General features: G+C 37.8%; 1 protein-coding gene across 5 annotated transcripts; it reads right to left on the minus strand.

Annotated features, from left to right (window-relative positions):
* Window positions 1-49: 49 nt before the first annotated feature.
* nup58 (nucleoporin 58) lies at window positions 50-23,691 on the minus strand. 5 transcript variants are annotated; one of them, XM_053227859.1, is made up of 14 exons: window positions 23,250-23,691; window positions 21,908-22,077; window positions 21,749-21,781; window positions 20,803-21,096; window positions 18,158-18,326; window positions 18,011-18,076; window positions 16,459-16,633; window positions 15,027-15,106; window positions 13,910-14,028; window positions 13,723-13,805; window positions 12,492-12,690; window positions 2,336-2,407; window positions 1,953-2,048; window positions 50-799 (listed from the first exon to the last, which is right to left on the minus strand). In XM_053227859.1, exons 1-14 carry the CDS (start codon window positions 23,309-23,311, stop codon window positions 636-638), a joined length of 1,782 nt encoding a protein of 593 aa, XP_053083834.1. In that variant the 5' UTR covers window positions 23,312-23,691; the 3' UTR covers window positions 50-635. The 5 variants fall into 5 exon arrangements, 4 of the variants coding, with proteins under 4 accessions (XP_053083834.1, XP_053083836.1, XP_053083835.1 ...); XM_053227861.1 differs by lacking the exon at window positions 1,953-2,048; XM_053227860.1 differs by lacking the exon at window positions 2,336-2,407 and having other exon boundaries at window positions 23,250-23,687.
* Between the last annotated feature and the right edge of the window lie 256 nt (window positions 23,692-23,947).

Consider the following 23,947-nt stretch of genomic DNA (forward strand, 5'->3'; position numbering starts at 1 on the left):
ATTATGATTCGTATTTTCTCACCCTAAATAAATAACCAACAGAGCACACTGAAGAAATAATTCTTTTTTTATTAATAAAGCTTTTTAATAAAGTTTGAACATAAAGTCTAGAAAAAAGATTTGGTAATTACCATGTGACAGACAAAAAACAAAACAAAACAAAATGAAACAAAACAAAAACAACTCAAAACAACAAAGCAAATCAGGGCCACATTAACCATTTATTAGAACATACTGAGACGGGAAAGAGGACGTGTTTGAGTGATGGACAGAGCGAGGACATGCTGTACACCGAAACAGAGCACAAAGATGTGAATAAAGTGGAAAAACAAAATGGCAGATTTACAGACATTTTCAAAAACAAAATCTCTACATGAAGGATCCTTCACACGTCAGTGCTGTTTAAACGATCCTTCTCAAATGCTAGATGAGTGTCAGTGATGATGAATGCTCGTATAATCAGGGAAAGAAACACACACACACACACACACACACACACGGGACAGTATGAAACACAGAACACACACTCGTCCTTAAAGCACATCCAGCACAAATACAGAAACCTGCCACTAATCTCCACTCCCTCTGGCCGGAAACACTTTTATTTCCCTTTATCTTTTATCTGTCCTGCTGTTCTATCTTTTGCCCCGCTTGTTGCCCGCTGGAGGTTTTTTCAGCTGCAGGACTCCGGTGCCGAAGCCCGAGCCCTGGGTCGTGGACACGCCGAAGGTCAGACCGGCCGACGCGTTGATTCCCGGGTTACTGAAGTTAAAGCCTGAGGTGCTGGAGCTTCCAAACCCTGAGAGAACACGACAACGCGGATACATACATCAATACATACATAACACACAGTTCACATTTTTCTCCAAATACTCACTCCCAACTCTAACAGCATCAAAAGTGTCCATCAAAAGTGTTTATATATAAACGAAGCAATCAGAACAACCAGAATTTAAGAGTGGTGTGGCTCTGATGGCGTATGGATATCACAAAATATCACAAATATCTTCAGCAAAGTGTAAAGTAACCGGAACTACTTTTTACTGCACGGCTCCAGTTTTAGAAAGTTGGAGAAGAGTCCATAAGAACGGCTTTATGACTTTTAAACGAACACGTTTATTATCGTTTTATGTTTTATAGTTGCGTATTTTAAACGTTTATTAACAGAGTTTAGCATCTGATTGTTATAAAAGAGTTTGGAGTTTTTCCAGTTTCAGGGAAGTGTACTGAAATTCTCATCTTGTAAAAAAAATTGTCCTTAAAGATAATAATGTCTACTTCTGGTTAAGTAATCGCTGTATAATAACTATAAACCAAAATAAATTTTAATTCAAAATAGTAAAACAGAAAGAACAGTGCAGCGAACGCTAAGCAGTAACTGTCTAGTTATTTAAAGAGACTTCCTGTACATGGTTCCTGCGATTTTTTTTGTTGTTGTTGTTGTCCATGAATGAATTTATTATTCTAATACTTTTCATTCTACTCAGATTGTACATATTTAGTTTTCTTGCTCATTTCTAACAGTCATAAAACATGCAACACTGAAATGCTGAAATTAGTGAAGAGAATTTACGTCTCAAGGCACTCGATGAGGAAATCTTGGCATCTTGAGCACATTTTATGTAACAGAACATAATCGGTTATGAGTTTGCTATAATTAGTCAGCTGAAGTAATCTGCTGTTATTATTTTTTCTGATTCGTGTGTCACTCAAAGAGTTTGTTAAAATTGAGAGATTTTTGGTCCAGAATGCAGGAAATAGCTGAAGAAATCAGACAGTTCTATAAATTGTGTCAGTTTCCCATAAACAGCAGGAATAAGAGGGAAAGGCTCAGTGAAGGAGAAGGAGAGAGAGGAGGAGATGATGATGATGAAGAGGAGGAGGATGATGTTACTAATACACAGTTAGTGATGGTGTGAGGAAAAGAGACAGGAGGGTGCTATGACACACACCTGCACTCAAGCTCCCTCCAGACGGCTTGTTAGCAGAAAAACCGAACGACGAGCCTCCTGTCGCCGAGGCGCCGAACGCCGGGCCGCTACCGAAAGCTGCCGAGAGACAGAGCGATAGGCTCAGATCTCACACACACATTTAATCACATCAAGTTTATAAAATAAAACAGCTCATAAATCAGAAATGAGGAGAAAAAAAGAAAAAGGAGGAGAAGATCAAAAGCAATTTGTCACTCTGTGTACTGAGATCTAAATCTGCAACGTGATTTCAGCAAGTGTCGTGCAGTTCAGAGCAGCGGGATGCTGGAAGCGGACAGGGAAGTGTGTGTGTGTGTGTGTGTGTGTGTGTGTGTGTGTGTGTGTGTGTGTAAAACAGCGGGTACCTCCGAGGCTGCTGGAGCCCATACTAGTGCCCATGCCCGAGGCAAAGGGAGTGCCAAAACCCGCCTGAGATCCTGGGACAGAGAAAGAGAGCAGAAGAGCTTTAACTCTCAGAGCTGCATCTCACTCCAGGGAAAAGAAAAATAAATCAATTCTCTTTCTGTGTATGCAAATTTATCCGAGACGGACGTGTGTGTGTGTGATGAGAGTGTTATGAGGCACGTTTTTACAATGAGTGATCAGTGGCAAGGCGTTTTTCTGTCTGTTGAGTTAGCAGGCATTGCTAGACTCCTCCTATATGGTGCATCATCTCACTTACCTCAAGTACACATAGAAACTTAATATGTAATAAATATGTAATAAGTGCAATAATTATAATGTAATAACACAAATCGCCACCTCGGAATTATAAGACTTACTTTTTCTTTTCTGCCAAACATTGTTTGTTGATTTAAATTGAAATGAACACATTTCATTAACACACACACACACACACAGACAGTACTGTGCAAAAGTCTTAGGCACATGTAAAGAAATGCTGTAGAGTAAAGACGCCTTCAAAAATAATGAAATTAAATGTTTCTACATTTAAAAAAATCCTATAAAGAGCAGTAAACAGTAATAAATGAATCAAAATCAGTATTTAATGTGACGATCCTTCACTTTAAATAAATAAAGCAGTATGTGAGGTGCAGTGTGTGCAGTTTTATAAGGAAATGAGCTGGAAGTGTTACTGAGCATCTTGCAGAAGCAGCCACAGTTCTTCTGGAGACTTTGACTGTCGACTCGCTTCTTATTTCTGCAGCGAAACCCAGCAGCCTTCATTATGTTTTTATCTGAAAAGTGTCTCTTATGGAATCTGCTGCTTTCTTTACTGACATACAAACATTTTTCTGTAACGTTTCATTTTGTGCTGGAAAACTAATGTTTGGAATCTAAAATGTTTTTGTACTGAATCAATAATGTAGAAGTCAGAAAATAAACATCTATAACAAAGTTTGTACTAAAAAAACAAACAAATAGGGTGTCTAAGACTTTTGCACAGTAGTGTGTGTGTGTGTGTGTGAACTTTAACGCCAAAATGTTGTGAAAAACTTTCTTTTAAGATGTTGTATTTGCTTTGACCTTAGTGAGGGTTACATTCTTAACAGATTAGTATCTAAAAATGGCAAAAAAATTGTCCTTAAATTAAAGATGAAATGTAATAAACTGCTAACAACGTATTAAAACTCCTACGCACTTCTGTAGTAACTCTGTTATACAGCTATTAGAGGTATTACAGCTTCGGCTTAATCTGTGTTTGTTATACATTATTTCATTATATTCAACCATTAATTATTATTATTATTATTATTATTATTATATCTTTGGCAAAATGTCACAAACTGCTGATAATACAGTAAACCTGTTCCAATAAAGATAATAAAGTTGTTATAAAGTAAAAAGAAGTATTACAAATGTTTTGTAATGTAAACTATATTCACGATTCATGTTATATCTTATACATTACATTATGTACAACAACGTTATATTACATTATTAGTCGAATGGAAGAAAACAATTAATGTAATAAACTGTTATTAATTTTGCAAAACTATCCAAATATGTAATAACATGATTATACATGCTGTAATAACTTATTACAAATATTTCCTGTAGTAACCAGGAAATTCACGATCCATGATATAACTTACATTAGGTGCAATAACGTTATGAAATTGGCTGATGAAAAAAGAATGTAATAAACTTCCGATAATGTAATAAACCTCTTAATTAAGTAGTAACATTGTTATAGATACTGTAATAAGCTATAACAAGCGCTTTACTTTAACTGTAATCACGTTATTCCTTATTACATCATGTTCAAAAAAGTTATTATATTATTGGCTCATTAAAGATAAATGTAATAAACATCTGATAATGTAGTAATAAAGTTGTTATAAAACCTGTAATAAATTATTAAATATTTTGCTTTTATGTTAAACCATACGTTATTATATTATTGGATGAATTCAGTTATGTAATAAAGTTATGAAAAATGTTATAACGCATTAAAGATCGTTTGGATTGTTAACCGCGTTCACGATTCGCGTTATATCTTACCATCGTTCTGCATTACGTGCAACAACATTATCATATTACACGCTGAGAAGAAAACGAATGTAATAAACTGAGAATAATGGAGTCAATAATCGCAAAACTCCTTACCAATTATGTAATAACATTGTTGTACATACTGTAATAAGCTTTCGTGTAAGTTTTCATGGAAAGCGCCTTGAGAAAGCAACTTTTAAAGGCGTTTTATAAAATAAATGTATTATTATTAATAAAGTATAACATGTTTTTCACTGTAAACTGTGTTTGATGTTATACCTTATTACATTATGTGCAACATTATTATATTATTTTGTTGATTGGTGAAAAAAATGCAGGTAATAAACTCATTAATATAGCAAAATATATCCAAATATGTAATTATTTTGGTTACGGTTATACATGTTAATGCATTCCAGATGTTTCCTGTTGTAAACTGCACTTACGATTCATTCGTTACATCTAATATAACGTGCAATAATGTTATTACATTTATAACAACATAATAACCTGCTGATAATGCAGTAAATCCCGTCTTCGAATATGTAATAACACTGTTATACATACAGTAACGTGAATAGAGTATTAGAAACGTTTTGCTTAATCGACGTTCATGTTATACGTTATTTATGCGCAACATCGTTAAATTATTGGTTGATTAAAAAAAGTAATAAACTGCAAATAACGTAGTAAATTTACTTAATTAGGTAATAACACTGTTATCCATAGTGTTATAACGTATTAATAAAAGTTACCTGTCGTAATCTGCACTTACGAATCATGTTATACCAGAAATGTGTAATAACATTGTTAAACATGCTGTAATAAGGTATTACAAACGTTTTGCGCAAACTGCAATGGCATTATAACGTAATATATTACGTGCAATATTACATATTACTTTATATTATATTGGCTGATGAAAAAACAGGAATGTAATAAACGTCGCTAATGTCGCTAACTCTTATTGAAAATATGTAATAACAGCGTTACACACACTGTAATAAGATACTAAATATTTCACTTACTCTGCATTTACGTTATGCCGTAACACCTTATGTGTAATAACAGCACATTACTGGCTGTTGGGAGAAATAAGGAATGTTGTAATAACATTGTTATACATACTGTAATAACGTATAACAAACTTTTCCAAGATTTTTGTTATACTTTACTACAAGATGTGCAACATCGTTATTAAAGTATTAGTATTAGTTATTAAAGTATTGACTGCATTACATTCTCAGCAGTTTATTACATTCTACACATTATTTTTATAAAAATATAATCGTTTGATTTGTAATTTATTACTAAATCTTTACTAGTTTGTGCTCCTGTCTCGTTTCCTTTTAGCTGGCTCATTTCTTTCAAAATGTCAATTTTTTTTTTCTTTTTAAAGAAAGAGATGCATTGTGTATAAAAAAAAAACAAATCAGCATCTCTGATTATCCAATTAACATGAATAAATGATTAGTCAGTCAAAAAGAAACAAAGACAAGGGCTTTTCTTTTTTAAAAAAAATCTGATTTATTGTGAATTTAAAGCACTTACATAAAACATGACAAACAGTTTCAGGACAAACGGATTCCTACTCGCTATCTGCATGAACACGGTTCGATTTCACGCTTGGATTAAAGTTAATCTTAAATTTAAAAACAGTTCAAACAGTGACGAATCCAGATTCATTTAAACTGTTTATTCTGTATGTAGTGCAAAAGGCACACCATGATCATCATATGCATGAATAATATGCAATAGTTTAAATAAAGCCTTAACGCACACTTTAAAAACACACACACGTGATAAATAAGATTAGAGCTGAACATGTTACTGTGTAAACAATCAAAATCACAAGCCTCTGAACTCCCGATACGGAGCTCCAAAGTACCACGTTAAAGTAAAATCTGTACACAAACGGCATGCGGGATTATTAAAGAGTTCATTCTGAGAGTAAAAAGATTTTACTTGCATTGTAACAGCACTAGCGTTCAGTGTTTCTACCCCATGCATTATGACGCCGACCCTACGTTCACGCTAACGAGTGACACAAGTGACTCGTATCGCTCGTGGGCGTGGCCTGTCCAGTAGCTATACGTAGCTACTAAGCACTGGTTTGATTTACTTGTTACGTGCGCGGCTTCGTATTAGCTTCGTTCTCAGATCAGATTAGCAAAGCGAGCTATCTCTACTAGCTACGTACACTCACCAGAACCACAAACGATCTCTGCTACTTCCGTCCAAGCTTTATTTTTTTCTTTTTTGTAAAGTCTCTAATTAATAGACGGATAAGATGAAACTACACTTATTCCATTTGTGTGTGTAAATTAACTGCAGGTAGGAACTAACGTTGTGAGGAAGAAACTGAGGATCGTTCGAGACAAGAGTTTGCATTTGTCGCTTCTTCACTGCGTCATTGACAAAATCTCAGTTTAAATGCTGCTGAAATCGTAGCTACGTCTTGCACACGCTCTCAGAAAACAGCTCAGCCTTATCGCACGTTAGCGTGAACGTAGGGTCACTCTTTTCACGTAACGTCGCACGTTTATGATCACGTATTCCACATCTTTACTTTTGCAAGCCTTAAGAGTTATATCAAAACTACATCCTTTTAAAAACTCCTACATCAAACAAAGCGCACCTCATATTCAAGGAGAACTCCAAACATTTTCAACGTAAACTCTACACACCGTATCAGTAGCGTGTGTGTGTGTGTGTGTGTGTGTGTGTGTGTGTGTGTGTGAGAGAGAGAGAGATAGTGTGAGACTACGACAAACGAGAACGTTGATACGTTTCCCAGCACCGAGAACAGAACACAAAACTCCGAACGTTTTTTCTGCCAAATTCACTTGTAATGGAAGTCTAAGGGCAGATGTTGAATTCTGTTGTTATTAAAGAAGCGTTAGAATACGCAACTATACAATGCAAACGTAAAACTTTAAGAGAGAAAGTTTTAAAGCTCTTCTTATAGATCGTGTCAAACTTTCTAACACTGGAGCAATACAGTGAAAAGTAGTTCCGGTTACTTTACACTTTCCTGACGCTTTTTAATGGTATCCTTACACCATCAGAGCCACGCAATTTTACACACGAACACAAATTCTTCCTCTGGAAAAAGCTGTTCCATCTCTGACTGGAATTATTCATTTACATTAGAGACACCTTTAATCGACAAAATTCAACATCTGGCCTTAGATTTCTATTATGAATTAATTTGTTGAAGGCTCATAATTTTTTTTTCAGTGCAGGGAAATGTGTTGAAATTCTCGTCTGTGCTAATCACACACACACACACACACACACACACACACACACACACACACACACACACTACACATACAGTGGATAGAGATCAGGTTGAAAAGAAAAAATAAAAATCACTGAACTATTCCTTTAATAACTCCTTCCTCAGCAGTTAAAACACAAATAAAGAGAAAGAAAAAGAGAAAGAAAGAGAGATGGATGTCGGACCGAAGTCCAGATTAGCAGCTATTTAACGACAACAAGGCCAACGTTTCAATGCTGCATCGCTAAATACTGAGTATCTTGGCACAAAAATTCACATCGTGTCCTTCATGGCCACACAGAGCAGCGTTATTTTTAAACTCCTCGCCCTTCATCTGGCGAGCGAGAACACTGTAGCCCTTAAAGACGCAACTAAAACAAACCATAGGTTTCTACAAAAACCTCAAACGACACACACCCTGTAGTTTACACTGATGTGGTAGTGTGTGGAAGAAAAGGCGGTTCTCCTTCTAGTTTAGGATGAAATGTGATCTCCGAGGCTTAAAGGCACAAATTAAAAACTCCAAGCAGTGACGGATCGGAATAATTACAGAAACAGGGATGCATCGATACACATACTTATTTTAATCGCTAAAAAAATAAATAAATAAATACTCTGTTGCCAGGTGAAACGATGTGACGGAATCCTAGTGTACGCTGTCCCAAAAAGAAACGTACGACATGGAATTATGGCAATTTTTTTTTTCCATGATTAATGATCAATTAAAGCAAAGCAGAGTTGTAGCTCTGTGAAAATACCACGAGGAGGAACTACGGGATTTTCCTACATTACTGGACGTTTAACAGAGAACAGAGCTGTAACGATCCGGATCGACAAATCAATTTAAAATACAACGAGTGAAATAAATCAACGCATCAATCACAAATTTGATTTGCTTTTTAAAATACTTATGAAATAGTCCTTCTCTACGTTGTCATCATTCAGGAATTTGCGGTTTTCCAGATCCCGAACAAAGCAGGTTACATACGGATTGGAGGATACTAACGCGAATCGAACTGTAGCAGATTCAGTAGTATCTTCAAATTTCGATTTATTGCCTTTGTGTCGTCGTTGAAGCATACAGAGAAACAGTCACATGTACGAGAGAGCAGTTCAGTTCAGCGAGCACTGAGCACTCTGGTTCCTTTTGTGAGTCGACGTACAATTCAAGGAATCTTTCGCTCCTTTTTAATGCTTTGCGCGCTCAGGTCTGCCATCCACATGCTCTCTATTACAGGGACAAGTTAAATCTGGTAACATCCGAGGGTGCAAATGTACTTCACTTTCACCAGCAGCGGCTACATGAGCGTCATTTTTCACACACTCGCTTGTGTATGTTGCGTACATTCACAGGATAATAAGCGAGGTCCACTAGAGAGTCTGGTTTCCAAGTCAAACTGTAATGTTTATCGATTTCATGCACAGCGACGTTAAACAGCCTGATGATCTCTCTCTCTCTCTCCCTCTTCAAAACTTTCTGCTGTCGTTGTGATTGTTGTCATGATCGGGGCCTCAAATCATAAACCCTCACCATACATTCAAAAATATTTACTAATCTACAAAAAAAAAAAAAAAAAAAAGGTAACCTCGAAACAGACCTTTCGGTAAGTTTAAGAGGTTTCTAAAATTCAAACGCTAGCTGTAATAGGAAACGCGGTTAGTGTTAGTGCAGCGTCACATGATGCTATACGTGCGGACACGTCTTGTTATTTTCAGAGGATGTGCAGGATAAACGCGGCGGCCATCTTGTGTATACCTACTTAACAGGTAAGTATAAATAAGCCTTTAAACCTAAAACGCAGCACACGGCAGAAACCAACTCAGTGTCATGTTCCGAGATGTTAATTAATTAATAATAATAATTAGTAGGTTACTCATTTCAGTATCGATGCATCCCTTAAAACAACAGTGAAATATTTTGTAAAAGAAAATAACTACAACTCTTACGCTGAAATACTGTAGCTATTCTTTTGTGTTGTTCAAGACGACTGTTTTGTGATTAATAAATAAATTAGGAAGACAAAAAAAAAAAAAAAAAAAGCATCGTCTAATCAAGTACAAACAGAGCGTCAGGCATGCAGGCACTCATCCGTTCGTGTGAAAACTTTCAGCCCATCTGGCTCTTCTGCAGATTAGCGTTAGCACACACACACACACACACACAAACACACACACACACACACACGCTAAATGTGGTACTGTTTAGCCGTGAACAGGAAATAGCGATCAGAGAGGCTCAAACATCCGCTCGAACACACTCGCTTCATCTCCTACACGGCTCTGTTTAAGACGACGCACATGAGTTGATCCAAGATTCAATTAGCAGTATGAGAACATGCGCGCGCGTGTGTGTGTGTGTGTGTGCGCGTGTGTGTGTGGGTGTGTGTGTGTGTGTGTGTGCGTGCGTGTGCGTGTGTTTTTCGAGCCCTAGTCAGAAAATTAAACACTCCAAAAGCTGTGATTACAGAGAGCTGTAATTATCCCCGACGATCAAATCATTCCTCGCATCTGTAACCGGTTATCAGCGTTAGGGGGGGACACCATAATCGTTACCATGGTTACCGACACGGGATGAGCATGATGCAAAAACGCAACTGGAAACGTGTGTGTGTGTGTGTTTAAAGAAAATACTGTATTCAAAACACGAACATCCTGTAAATCAGTAGAAAAATGCATAGGCAAAAATATTTCATATATAAAATAATTCACACGTCTAAAAATGTTAGTACTGATAAAAGCTGTGTGTGTGTGTGTGTGTGTGTGTGTGTGTGTGTGTGTGTGTGTGTGTGTGTAAGATCCCAATAGGTTCATCACATTCATTTTGTCCAAAATTATTGAATTAAATCCATCACGACTCCCGAATAACCAGAGATACACATCATGTTGGAATCATGTTGTTATTAATCAAAGAAAAATCTAAAATTTAAACAAAAAACAAAACCAAAAAAAAATGAGCGCTGAGTAAATAAAACAGAATTTGACTAATATTTTCAAAAATGACTTTTTTTTTTTAAATCAAGTATTTATTATTGATGCGTATTTACGGTGCTTTAACGCAACTGAAACGTTTTAAAAATGATTATTTTAATTTTAATTCACTTATTCACTGAAAAAGTTATAAAATTATAAAATTTATATTATTTAAGAGACCAAGTAACCAGAGATGTGTGTGTTCAGTTCTGGTCACATGTGTAAGTTTAATATTTTATATTAAAATTAAAAATGATTTATAAATATCCGTAATGCTAATCCTGGTGAATATCGGAATATCGGGATCAGCACTTGGGGAAAAATACAAATTTATTATTTAATTATATTTCCAACTCTAAGAAGTAAATAAAGAACAATCGTAGAATAAGACAAGTCACGTGATCATAGTGAGCTGAAGGGCGACGAGATCTCTTTTAACCAATCACTGCCTTGTGACATCATCAGTGTGCGCCTCCTGCTGCTGAGCTCGGATCAGATTATATTAATCTTATTTCTATACGCTCTCTTGTGGATTTTTTTTATGATGTAATGTTTGTTGTTAAACACATTAACGAGCGCAATGTGAACGCAGCTTTAGTGTCGTCGTGTACCGACAGAAATGACAAGAGAATTGTTTAAAGGAGGAGTCGCACACTGATGACATCACGGCGGTGATGATGATTAAATACTGTACGATTTGAGATAAATAACATCAGAAAGTTATTTTTAATATTATTCTGGGTATTTTTTTGTACTTTTATACCACTGAGTCTCCCTCTTTTTGCTTATTTAATTAAAAAAATTATATACATCAGTTGTTTCTTTTTTCCTTCTTTTTCCATGTTACAAAAATGTGAGTTTTTTTTGTTTGTTTGTTTGTTTTTAAGTGGCACTGGCACTTTAACCAACCTGAACACTGTGAATAATCCGAGTAATATTTCCGCCACGTCGCCCGGCCGCGATCTAAACTAAAGAAGTTGAAGCGATGTGGATTTCTCGTGTGTTAGGATCACGTAGGGCGGCCATTTTAATTTAATTAACATGGAACCTTCAGCCAGAACACGTGGTGTTTATTCGACTCTCGGAAACGCCTCGGCCACCCACGGTCTACCGTAAACAGGTTTCGAGATGAAGGACGATGTGTTTATGAGTCTAAGACTCGTGTAACGATCGCTACATAAGTGCTGTTAACGACGCCCACTATCTAAAAGCACCAAAACCTTTAGTATTTATTCATTTATTTATTAAAACCTTGATTATAAAGGAAAAAAAACCACACACTGATATTTGATCGAGAGTAAAAAGCTTGAGAAAGGCAACGTCTGCATTATTTTGGGATTAGTATATGCACCAGTGCCAAGCAAGCACCCTTTAATCGCCATTTTAATATTCAGAGGTAAGTACCCTGTTATCGATTGCTATTTTATTTACGGTTACAGGATTAGTTTAAAAAAAAAAAAAAAAAAAAATCAAATAAAATAATTAAATACAGAGACAGTGCAGTTTAATCTCTTCTGCCTTCATGTAAATGTGAAATGAAGAAACAAAACGTAGAGCTGTATTCGTTCCATCGTAAGTGCTCTGTTTCTTCAGAAAAAAGGAAAAAAGAAAGAAAAATAGAAAGAAAAAAAAGTCAGAATATGGAAAGAAAACTATACGCTAGAGACACGACGCTGGCTTCCACCTCTATCATTTTCACTCTGACTTTATCTCTCTCTATCTCTCTCTCTCCCTCTCTCTCTCCCTCTCTCCCTCTCTCGCTCACAGCCTAGAGGTCAGTTAGAGGTCTTAGAACTTGAAGGCGGTCAGACCTGGAGCGGGCTGCTGCTGCGTGAGCGTGGCAGCCATGGCCACGGCGGCGGCGTTTGGGACGGAGCCGAAGGGCGTAGGGCCGGTGGTGACTCTCGGGGCGCTCTGCAGCTTCCGGCTGGCGCTTCGCTTCGACTCGAACACGTCCGTCGGATCGTCCAGGAACGCTCGCCTGTAGCTCAGGTACTGGTGCTTTAACGTCTGCAGGGGGCAGAAGAGAGTCGGTCACGACGATTCATTAAAAAATAAATATTCTGAAATTCATCATTGGGGAAATAGAGATGGCACTGATCCGATACTCTACACTCTAAAACACCAGCAAAGAAAACAATCCAACTGGAAAGATTTGTTTTTGGAATTGGAAATGTTTACGTACGAAGACACTTGACTGTATTTTTTATTAGGTGGTTTTATGCAAGTTGTGGTTTTCACCATGTAATTTATTTTTTTTTTTTTAAAGTACTTCAATTTAAAGTCCCCATGAAGTGCCTTGAAAAGCTTTTTTAAAATTACCTCACAGCCTACAGCTGGCACAAATCTCTCCTTCTTCAAAGTAAACGAATTCAAGCCACTTCCTTCTTAACGGAATAAAACGCACGCGTTCGAACAGCCAGAGACACCTTTACGACTCACGCTCTCCGATATGATTTCTCTCGCTCGATAACAGCAACTTCAGCAAGGTGATTTTTATAACGTTTTATAACGTTATAATGTAAAATCGGATGAGAAGCTGAAGTGCAGAATGATGTGATCAAAATTTCTGATCCGTCTCGGTGGTAGAGAGAGCGAGACTGTAAATTATTTTAAAATGCGTTTATCTTTTAAACGTGAATTTTGTCATTGTTTTGGAGCACACTAGCTTATAGATAAGCTTAAGGCTAACGTATTCATACTAAAAGCCACAAAACTTTAATTTTGATTTCATGGGGACTTTAAATAAGCTGAACTTGATATCAAACTTTTGCTTGCAAACCAAAATCATGTAAAAACATCAATTATGATATAAATTACCGCAAGAAATCACTTCACTGGATTAGCGCCCGCTAGCGACCGCGTGATTTAAACACCTACGCTGATAATTTGCTGCTGGAATCACAATCATTTCTCAAAATTCAGACACAGAGACTGTTTAAATACCGCATCAGATTTTGTATCAGTTATGGAGCTTTAGGTTTTTTAGATTTCGACTACACACACACACACACACACACACACACACACACACACACACACCTTTACATTCTCGTGAACGGCTTGCAGCTGTGCAGCCAGAGCGACGAACGTCTGGTAGAGCTTCTGCATGGCCAGAGAGAGATCTGTACACACAGAGGATATAACATCACTACAGCTCAGTAAATCATGTAATAAATGGTGCAAAGGGTTAAAGGGAGGGGTGCGCTAACTTTTAGAACTGCACTACCTTGAGGGGTGATGTGAGAACCGCTGCTCTGTGTGGTCAGATGGTTCTCCAGTTCCTCGATCTGCTGGCGGTACTGCTGTAACTGCACCTCAAACTGCTCCACCAGAGCCCGGAAATAACTAACACACACACACACACACACACACACACACACACACACACACACACACACACACACACAGAGACAGAGAGAGAGAGAGAGAGAGAGAGAGAGAGTTAAGCCACACTAGATAATCTAAGTCTTTCTTAAAACTTTCTGCTGTCGTCGTGATCGTTGTCATGATCCGCGTCTCAAATTCGAGAGCTTTCGGTAGGAAACTTGTTAGTGCTCAATAACGATCTAGAATAGTACACAAGTATGCGATTTGAGACACAACACTAATGTGTTTAGCGAAAGTAGATAGAGATTTTTTTTTTTTGCTGATCTTCTATGCAGCGTGTCAGGATCCCGAACAAGTCTAAAATAATACGTACGTTATTAATTTAAACGTGTCTTGTCAGAATGTGACTCCCGTAAAGTAACATTTCAAAATATTAGCAAAATATAATCTTTCTAATTTCTAATGAAAGAGAAGATTTTGATTTTCTACAACTACAGCCGCTCTAGATCTTTGTCTGTTACGTCGCCTAGCAACCAAAGCTTACCGTTAACAGACGGAAAAGAAATTTAAGTTTATTCCAAATATTATTCATGATGAAATAAATTATTTATCCAACACTGGATTTTATCGTAATGATTCTGTTGCTGTTTTTTTTAAATTTATTATTATTAAAGCCAATCGAAGTTGTGTGTTACATCACAGATAAGCCCCGCCCCTAAGTATCAGCTGACGTCACGGTCCTCAACTCATGTCTAAGACAATTTTTTTTTTCTTTTTGAGTAAAATACACTAGTTATTTAATGACAGAAATGATCAAAATAATAAACTTCTCAATGCGACGAAAGTGAATGTAAATAAAAATAAAAAAGCGCCAGGTTTCTTCACAGGATTTAAAAATAGCTTCAGTTCATAACTTTATAAGATTAAATGATCTGTGATGAGGCTGAGCCAGTACTTTACGGATAGTTTACGATATTTTTATGGATAGTTTACGATCTTTAGTGACGGTAACTCACTCCGAGGGCGCCGTGTTCTCGTGCTGAAGTCCAGGCGGAGTTTTCTGGGTCCTGAGTGCGATGTCGGCGTTCTTCAGCTCCTGCAGGGGAGAAAAATAATTTTAATATTAAGTGACGGACTTCAGGAGAAAGGCACGAGGGCGATAAACGTCACTCCGGTGCTTGAGGTTAACGAAGTCAGCTTTTCAGAACAGTGAAAACACTTTGGTCTCGACTGTAAGTTAGATAAAGTTTCATTTCTTAACAGATGGAGCCGCGTGTTATTTTTTACACCCGACACTTTTCTCCGTCTCTCAGCACAGCGTGTGAAAACACTGCCGTGAAGAACCACACTCACATTTCTCACAGCTTCCCGCTTTGTTTAAACATACGCTTTCGAGATTTATTATTTTTGTTTCCACGTCCCAGAACTGTCAGAAGTTATTTATATTATATTTTATTATGAGGAGTGACTTCCATTTCTTTCATTTGTCTGGTGAGTGAAGAAGTGCAGCACCTAATCAGAAGATTATACTCCAGAGCTCTGTAGCGATATTTGGACGGTGTTAGTTTGGACTTGGTGACGTCCGTAACAACATTTTTACACGTCTGCTCGGAGATTACGGTGGAAATTACGTCCGGACGGCAATTAAATTAACAATCGAGTTTCCACAGCGATGTTTTTCCTACGAACCCGAATGTCCACGTTAATTTCTCTTTATTCATCAGTAAACACATCGCGGAGATAAAAGTCTCAAAACTGGACGGCAATTAAATTAACGTGGGATTTTTTTTTAGCCAATGTTAACATCACACGAGGTCATATATACGCTATTTCACGTTTCAAAGCTGCTTTCACGTTCTGAATCACTTGAATCAATCATCCGAGGAGTCGGACGTGTATTTTAGCCAAAAATTATACAAGAGTAAAGCCAAAAACACAAAAACAAAACCTGAATAAACGATTATTAATAAAAATTAGATAAAAATATGTACATAAAAGTAATAATTAATTATTACTGATCTGTGGAAGGTAGTAGTTTTTTGTTCCTTCTGTATTTAACCATTTTTAACTAAACAAAACCTGAATAAATGATTATATATAATATATATTTATATTAATAATATATAAGAATTAATTAATTATTACTGATCTGTAGAATGTAGTAGTTTTTTCCTCCTTCTGTATTTAACCGTTTTTAAAAAGTGTCTGCTTCTAAAGCGACTCTTTCCTTTGAGTTTAAGAAGATAGATAGATAGATAAATAAATAAAATTATGAAGCTTTAAAGGATTCTAAGCCGTCTTGTACACTCTGTGGGATACGGCGAATCGGATCTCAGGAGAAACAGGGTCTGACGTTAAACTTTAATTTCTCTTTATTTTCGAGTTTTTGTTTTGTTTTTTTTGTTTTCTTTCCCAGAGTTGTCTCTAAGAGGCGTCTCGTCTCTGTACCTGCGCCGTCTCCATCTTGAGCTTGTCTATAGAGAGGGCGTTCCTCTGCAGTCCGCTGGCGCTGACCGACAGCAGCTGCTTCAGACTCTTGATGTCGTCCTGCACCTTCAGCATGACTTTAGACGACATGCGGCTGATCTCCTCCTGAACCTGCTTCTGCTCCTTCACAAACTTCCTACACACGCAATGAGAAGATCACGAAAAATCAAACGCGTTATTTCTTACTTTAATCGTATCTACATAATTTTCTGTTACTGGGATGTTTTACAAAAACGCTTTCCTTGTTTTCTATCTGCTCAGTTTTCCTGAAAGAGGAATGTGATGATTTATAAAACAGTAAAACACATTTTAACATCAACCAACAAAAATGAATCTTCCCAAAAAGACCTGAGACGTTATCTTCATTTTTATTTATTTATTTATTTATTTATAGTTTACAGACTTGACAAATAACCAAATAACGCTGGGCCTCATTTATCAAGCTGGATATGAACAGATTTATTCGTAAATCATTCGTACGAGCGTTCACACAAGAAATCATGAAATTCCTTAAACTCGGAAAAGCGTTCGTATCCTACTCGCGCTCCGGATTGTGTGTGAACTTACACGCAAGAACACTAACTAACGCAAACCTCGACTCGATCGACTTCAGATCATATCGTTAGCATGGATTACTGCACTTTTATATCTGGAATATACTGTCGAGGTTAAACTGTTTATTTTTTATTACAAACACAAGTCAAAAAACACATCCTCATGCTAGTTCACTCGGTCTGGGATTAGTGTTTAAGAGTACTATCAAGAACATTTAGTGAAAAGCAAGTCATTTTAAATATTATTGGCATTAATTTAAAAAATAGAAGAGATAAAGAAAGTGAGCCGACACAAACATATAAATTAAGACACATAAAACTAATCATTTGATAATGATAAAAGAAATGGCTGAGTATAAAAAGGAATATAAAAGGAAGGAATATTACTATTACTATTATCATTATTATTATTATTATTATTATTACTACTATTATTGGTGTAGAAGTGAGTCAAAATAACTTCCACTTCTGTTTTTCAGCCTTTACCCTGATCGCTCGTTTCCTGCTCCCAGCTGTCTGTGCACTTTACCTTTTATGGAGATTTGTGGGCGTCGCTACGGCGCAGCTCATTTGCATGTATCAAACATATGCACGCGAGCGGGAAGAAAAGCAACGTTTCTGAAACTTTTGTAAATCCGTCTGAAAATTTAATTCGGTTTGACTCACACAAACATTTACACGCAACGCACAACTTTACTAAAAGATTGATAAATAAGGCCCACTTTACTGTTATTGTTATTCTGTTGCATAGCAACAAGACACTTACGGTGGAACTACTTTTTTTCTGTTGTGGAAAAAACGGCGCTGGTTTTAACACTTTAAAAACTCACTCGTTTTGTGTGTTGAGTGTCTCAGCTGTGAAAATGCCCAAATTACAGCTAATAAACGATTCTAAATTTATTAAATAAAAGAAGTTGAACCTGAGGATTTAAAAAAAAAATAAAACAAACAGAACGTACTGGAAGTTGTCCACATCCTGGCAGATAGGAGCAGGCAGGTTCTCATCCTTCAGAGCTTTACTGTCTCTACAGAAAACAAAAAAAATTTACAATAATTACGACCAATTAGAGCACAGCACAATAAAAGCACTTTTTTTAAAAACTCACTCAGGTCGAGCACCAGATGATTTATCGCTTTTCTTCTCTGACGAGGTGCTAAAGTCGACTCCACCCAAACCCACACTGGGCGCCGACGCAACAGGAGCCGCGGCCGCCGTGGAGGACGAGAGCAACCCTCCTAAAGTCAGACCTCCGCCGAGAGTCGACTGTCCGAGACCTGAAACACAGCAAGAGTCCGACAGGTTGAAGAACTTCACACACACAGAAACATGATGTTTAATTAAGTTAAGAGCTGGAGGAGCTTCAGCTGGTCAACTGAAGAGAGTAGAAGTCTGTCAGGATCAGAAATTAAGCAATATCTACAAAAATAATAATAATAATAAAAGAAAAAAAAAAAAACCCTCATCTTACTTAATGCAGAGAAAGCATGCGTGAGGGCTACGATTTCACAGGAACGACTTATTTCTGTGAAATGACGCCGCACACGTTGTTTGCAACGACCAATCGCAGGCCTGGTCACGCAGCGCTTTCTTCCACAAAGTTTCCCCGGTTGCCATGTTTTTTTAACAAAGCAAGAAACTTTTTTGTTGGAACGTAGTCTCTTACTACGCATGTTATCACGGCCGCGAGCACCTAGCTGCCTCATGGCGTCTCGAATGAGGTGCGCAGGCGTGCAGGTGTCGTCACACAGGATGTGACGACACAGGAACCTGGGAGTAATAGTAACAAAAGAACACAGAAGAATCGAGAAGGCCCGAGGCACAACGCTGAGTGATAGCAAAAAAAAAAACTTTACAGGGAAAACAATGCAAATTGGAAAAAAGTGAAGTCAAAGTCAATGGAACGCAATAAGCTTCATTTTCGACCACCTTTTGTTGTTTCCTTTATCAAAATGGTGGAGAAACGGATCGCCGCTTCAAGTCTATCAGGATGTAACGCAAAATACGACACGTCTGAGAAACATCGGATCGGACTCTCCGGATGCCGGGTGAGTGACTCGCGCACTAACAACTTGCAACTGACTTTGTTTTTTGTTTTTTTTTTTTAATCAGATATCTCATCAATCCGAGTAAAACTCAACATTTATTAGATAAACCACCGTGAAGACGGACATGCCCTTTTTTTTTTTTGATCAGATATCTTATCAGTCCCAGTAAAACTCGACATTTATTAGGTTTTTTTTAATCATGAAAGGGTATAACACTTACAATCAGCGTAATAAAATATGAAAAGCAAGAAAAAGTGAATTAATAACATGTTCAGGAACAACTTTAACACCGACTCTCCAATACAGGAAGTAAGTTGCAAAATCTGTAGGTTTAAAGTCAACCTAGAGGAATTCCTCTTCACTCCGGCCCTAGTATTAATAATTCCCAGGAAATTATCAGGAGGCTCGTGTGCGAACAGAAGAAGATACTTTACCTGGACGCAGCAGGATGGCTTCCATATTTATCTGATGATGTGCTGATAACTTTAGATTTTAAAACATTTTTAAAAATTAGCCAAAAGTGCCAGCATGGTGAACAAGAGAAACCATGCAGGCAGAGAGAGAAAAAAAAAATCCCAGAGCTGATCTGATATTTAATCGCATAAAATATATATAAAAATTCGTGCACAGCAACGGCGTGAACCGTAGACGGAGGCATCTTTGAGTTAGCACACGAAAAGAACACAAACGTGAACAAAATAGTCAAAGAAAAAGAAGAAGAGGAACCAGAGAAGCTTGCGGAAGTCAGCGTGTGAGGACAAAACCTTTTGTTAAACGAACTTCACGCTATCTGATTCGTGACGTAAATGCAAATCAGCAGGAGACTCTGAGGTGCAACGTGGAGCAAGAACAACAAAACTCTGAGAACAGCTGCGATTTATTTAATCGCTTTAAATAACACTGCTGTTTACGTCTGAATACGTGGCCTCGTGTTAGAACAGCAACCAGAACCCAGCATAGTGAGTCAACTTTCTCGACAACAAGTTATCATGGATGATCACGTCACCTTTAAACCTTTTCAACGCACAGAAGACATTATATATTTTAAAAAATTCAGATGTTCTAATATATTAAAGCCTATAAGGGAGCTTTCAGACCTATTAGTCTGTTTATTCGATCGGAATCAGAGCGAAATTGATTCTTTTGAATCGTTTGCGATTTGATTTTGCAAAATTAAACAAAACCAGAAATCTGAGCAACGTGTACGGCATGAAAGCTTCTCCGTAAATCTCTTTCTCTCGCTGGCCAGAAATGGAGCAAAGGTAAAACAGTTAAACAAATCTTTACTACAGAAAATAAAATATTTAATATAATTTAAAAAAAAAAAAAACACTAATGCACAATCAATAAATGATTAGATAATTATATAAATAACTAAACTTTGTGTTTGTTTTGCCAAATCTCCAGAACATGCAGCATTTCTGCAGCGCTACAGCTCTGTCTTTTGGATCAGTTCACGATTTGTGTCTTTTAAAAAAAAAAAAAAAAATCTCTAAAAACAAATTCTACAACCCAAAACACAGGTCAGGTTTGATTCACTTCCTGGTGGTGAGTCGATTCAGAGTCAAATTGCTTTCAGTTCACTTGGAAGTGTGATTGCTGAGTTCTCATCTGCCTAAAGAACCGCGCTGAGGAGGAGAACACACCAGGGTTCTGTTCATACTGACTAAACGCAGTGCGCGTTACGTCATGAGCGCGTTCTCACCTGTTGAGCCCGAGCTGGAGAAGAGCGAGGAGCCGAGGCTGAGCCCGGTGGCTGGAGCCGAGGACGCGGCTCCTCCTCCCAGGTTGAGCGAGAACCCCGTGGATGATCCGCTCTGAGGCGCTGACGAGGTGATGACGGAGCCCAGAGACAGACCGGTGGCTGCCGGGGCCGAGGTGGTGCTGGTGGTGCTCAGAGAAAACGGACTCGCCGAAGCCGCCGGTTTTCCGAAACCGAAGCCGAAGCCTGTGGAGGCGGCGGCGGCGGCGGCAGTGGAGGCGGCGGCGGTGGGAGCTCCTGAGAAACGAGACGTTTGTAAATCATTCCACTTCAACAACACTCTCTAAAGAATCAGAATCAGAATCTGCTTTATTCGCCAAGTGTCGCAGACACACAAGGAATTTGTTGCGGTTTTTTAGGGTGCTCTTGGTACATACATACATACATATATACATACATATCTTACATGAGAACAGAAAACATTTAAATAGTAAGACTTCACAATAAAAAAATAAAAAATAATAATGTGTATGAATCTGAAACAGAAGATTTATGCATTATTTACTCTATATACAGCTGTATAAAGAAGACTGATCATGTAAAACTTTGATAAAATAACTCAAAATGACTTTCCTCGCCAATATACCTCACTTTATTGAGGTCACGTTCCCGTACAGCAGGAACCAAAAGTCGTAAAAGAACAATGCTTTATTATTTAAATGTTTTTGTAAACCCTAAATCCATGTTTATAAGCTCTTAGGTTTACAGTGATTGTCACAGGGCGCGATATACAACGCGTCAGCTTTGAATCGCTGAATCAAATCGCTGTTTTGAATCGAAGTGACTCGGAATCGACTCGGTGTCGACTCACATCCAGTGACTCGCTCAGAAATGAAATATCGCTGCAGAAGCAGGATGCCGCTGTGTTTTCTTATAAATTACAGCTTACCTAAGGTGAGGCCGGTCGACGGTGCAGCAGTCCCTACACACAAACAGAAATAATAATGAGAATTAAAAAAAAAAAACAGTTTAATAAAAAACAATTATAGAGATTAGTAATCGGATCCGACCAATCAGAGATCAGTGGAGGTGTGAACAGCGCTCATACCTGAGGCAGGTGTGTTAAAAGAGAAGCCGGTTGCAGGTTTCTGGGCGAACAGTCCGCTGCTGAGGCCCAGAGACGAGCTGGTGGTGGTGGTGGCGGTGGTGGCGGCGGTGCTGGAGGTCGGTGCACCCAGACCACCGAAGCTGAAGCCACCGGTTCCTGAAGCAGGAGCGCTGGAGGAAGCGGAAACGATTTCACATTAATGGAGGTTAAAGCCATTTCCTGGTAGAACAACTGCAAATGAAGTGACGTGTTTCAGGGTCCGGTATCTAATACACGCAGATTTAATTGCTAGATAAATTAACACCGACAAAACTTGTTTCAGTTTGCTGATTTGGGCGAGTTACAGCTTTCTGACGACGGTTTAAAGGCAGACGACAGATTTTTGGCAATTTACAAAAAGAAAAAAAATTCGCCCTTTTAGAACCACGCATAAATTCAAGAGTATATATTTTTCAAAAAAAATTACAGAAGGCGCAAAAGAAAAACGTTCGCTCTATAGGGAGTCCGTACACTCTGAGTGGGAGGAGCATTCTCTCCCTCTCTCCGCCTGTCAATCACAGAGACACTAGCCAATCACGCGCGGACGGCGCTTTCCTCTTCGTGTTTTTACACTACCCTGTATCGCGGTTTGAAAAGAAAAAAAAAAAAAAGAAGTGGTCGTCTGGCTTCACGTGTCTCGGAGGAAGCACACGTCAGCCTTCACGCTCTCCCGTTGGTAGCTGTTGTAAGACTAAGATTAAATTCAGGAGAAAATCGGAACAGTTTGTTACAAAGCTTACGTATTTCGTGAAACAGTGCGCTGTAGTGTACAGACATTCGTTTAGGATGTTTTGTTAACATCTTAAAACAGAAAAGCGTTCAGCGTATCGTCTGGAGATCACGAGCTCGAATCCTGACCACGACAACACCGTGCTCTCTGAGTGGGAGGAGCCTAATCTCTCTCTGCCTGTCAATCACAGCGACACTAGCCAATCACATCATCTCATGTATCTCTCATGTATGTGGAAGAGGGTAGACAGCACTTTCCTTGTCCAAGTATACGAATATAAACTTACTGATTATTAAAATATATTACACAAAAAGGATACATTACAGAATTACAAAATATGTATTACAATTACTTTTTAAAAAAAATATTATTAAAAGAATTAACTAATATGCAAATAAGGGCAGTTTAATGAGCTAATCCAGTCATTATCATATTAAAATACATGTTACATTTTTTTTAATGTACATTTTGATATCTGTAAAGGAAAAATAAATCTTTAAAATGTGTTAGATGACTTTAGAGACTAAATTTAGTAAAACACTGGTTAGTTAACCGGTTACTCAGTCCTCATACCTGGCCACTCCTCCAAAAGAAAAGCCTCCAGTGTTAGTGGGACCAAAACTAAACCCCGACATTTTTTATAACTTTTATTACTTATTTGTTTTGTTTGTTTTTCAGACTATGGCGCGAGCTGGATATAAGAGCTAGCTAACAATGCTAGCTTTCCATCATTGCGTCCTCGTGCGGGCCCAAAAAGACCTTTTAAAGCTTCGAGAAAAGGTTTAAACTACAAACACCGACGAATAAATACCACACTCGCAATGCCTACGATAAAAGAAGTAAGCACTTTGTGGAAATTACGCGTTATTTTTTTTAAAAAATAATAAAATCTGCACGAAATTCCGACTTTCCGCGCTCAATGTTTCTTCTTCAGGATTTTCTATGTGCAGCTCGTTAGCGCCCCCAGTGTCCTGGAAGATATAATAAACACTATAGCTATTTCCTGTTTAGCTACTATACAAAAAAAATCTAAATATATACTTTTTTAATACAAACACAAACCATTCTCAAATATCTCATTCTCAAATGTCTATTTTCAAACGTCATCAATTCAGCCAATATTTATTTTGTTTTTAGGCCCCGCCCAAGTAGGAAGTACAAACCGGAAGCTAAATGAGATGTACCTTTTTTTTCCCACCCGTATTTTTCAGGAAAACCCCGCCTCCTGCGCGATGACGCGCTCGTGCTCACGCTCACGCATCCGCCGCTCG

This window comes from Pangasianodon hypophthalmus, chromosome 22 (genome assembly GCF_027358585.1).
Source record: "Pangasianodon hypophthalmus isolate fPanHyp1 chromosome 22, fPanHyp1.pri, whole genome shotgun sequence".
NCBI classification, from domain to species: Eukaryota; Metazoa; Chordata; class Actinopteri; order Siluriformes; family Pangasiidae; genus Pangasianodon; species Pangasianodon hypophthalmus.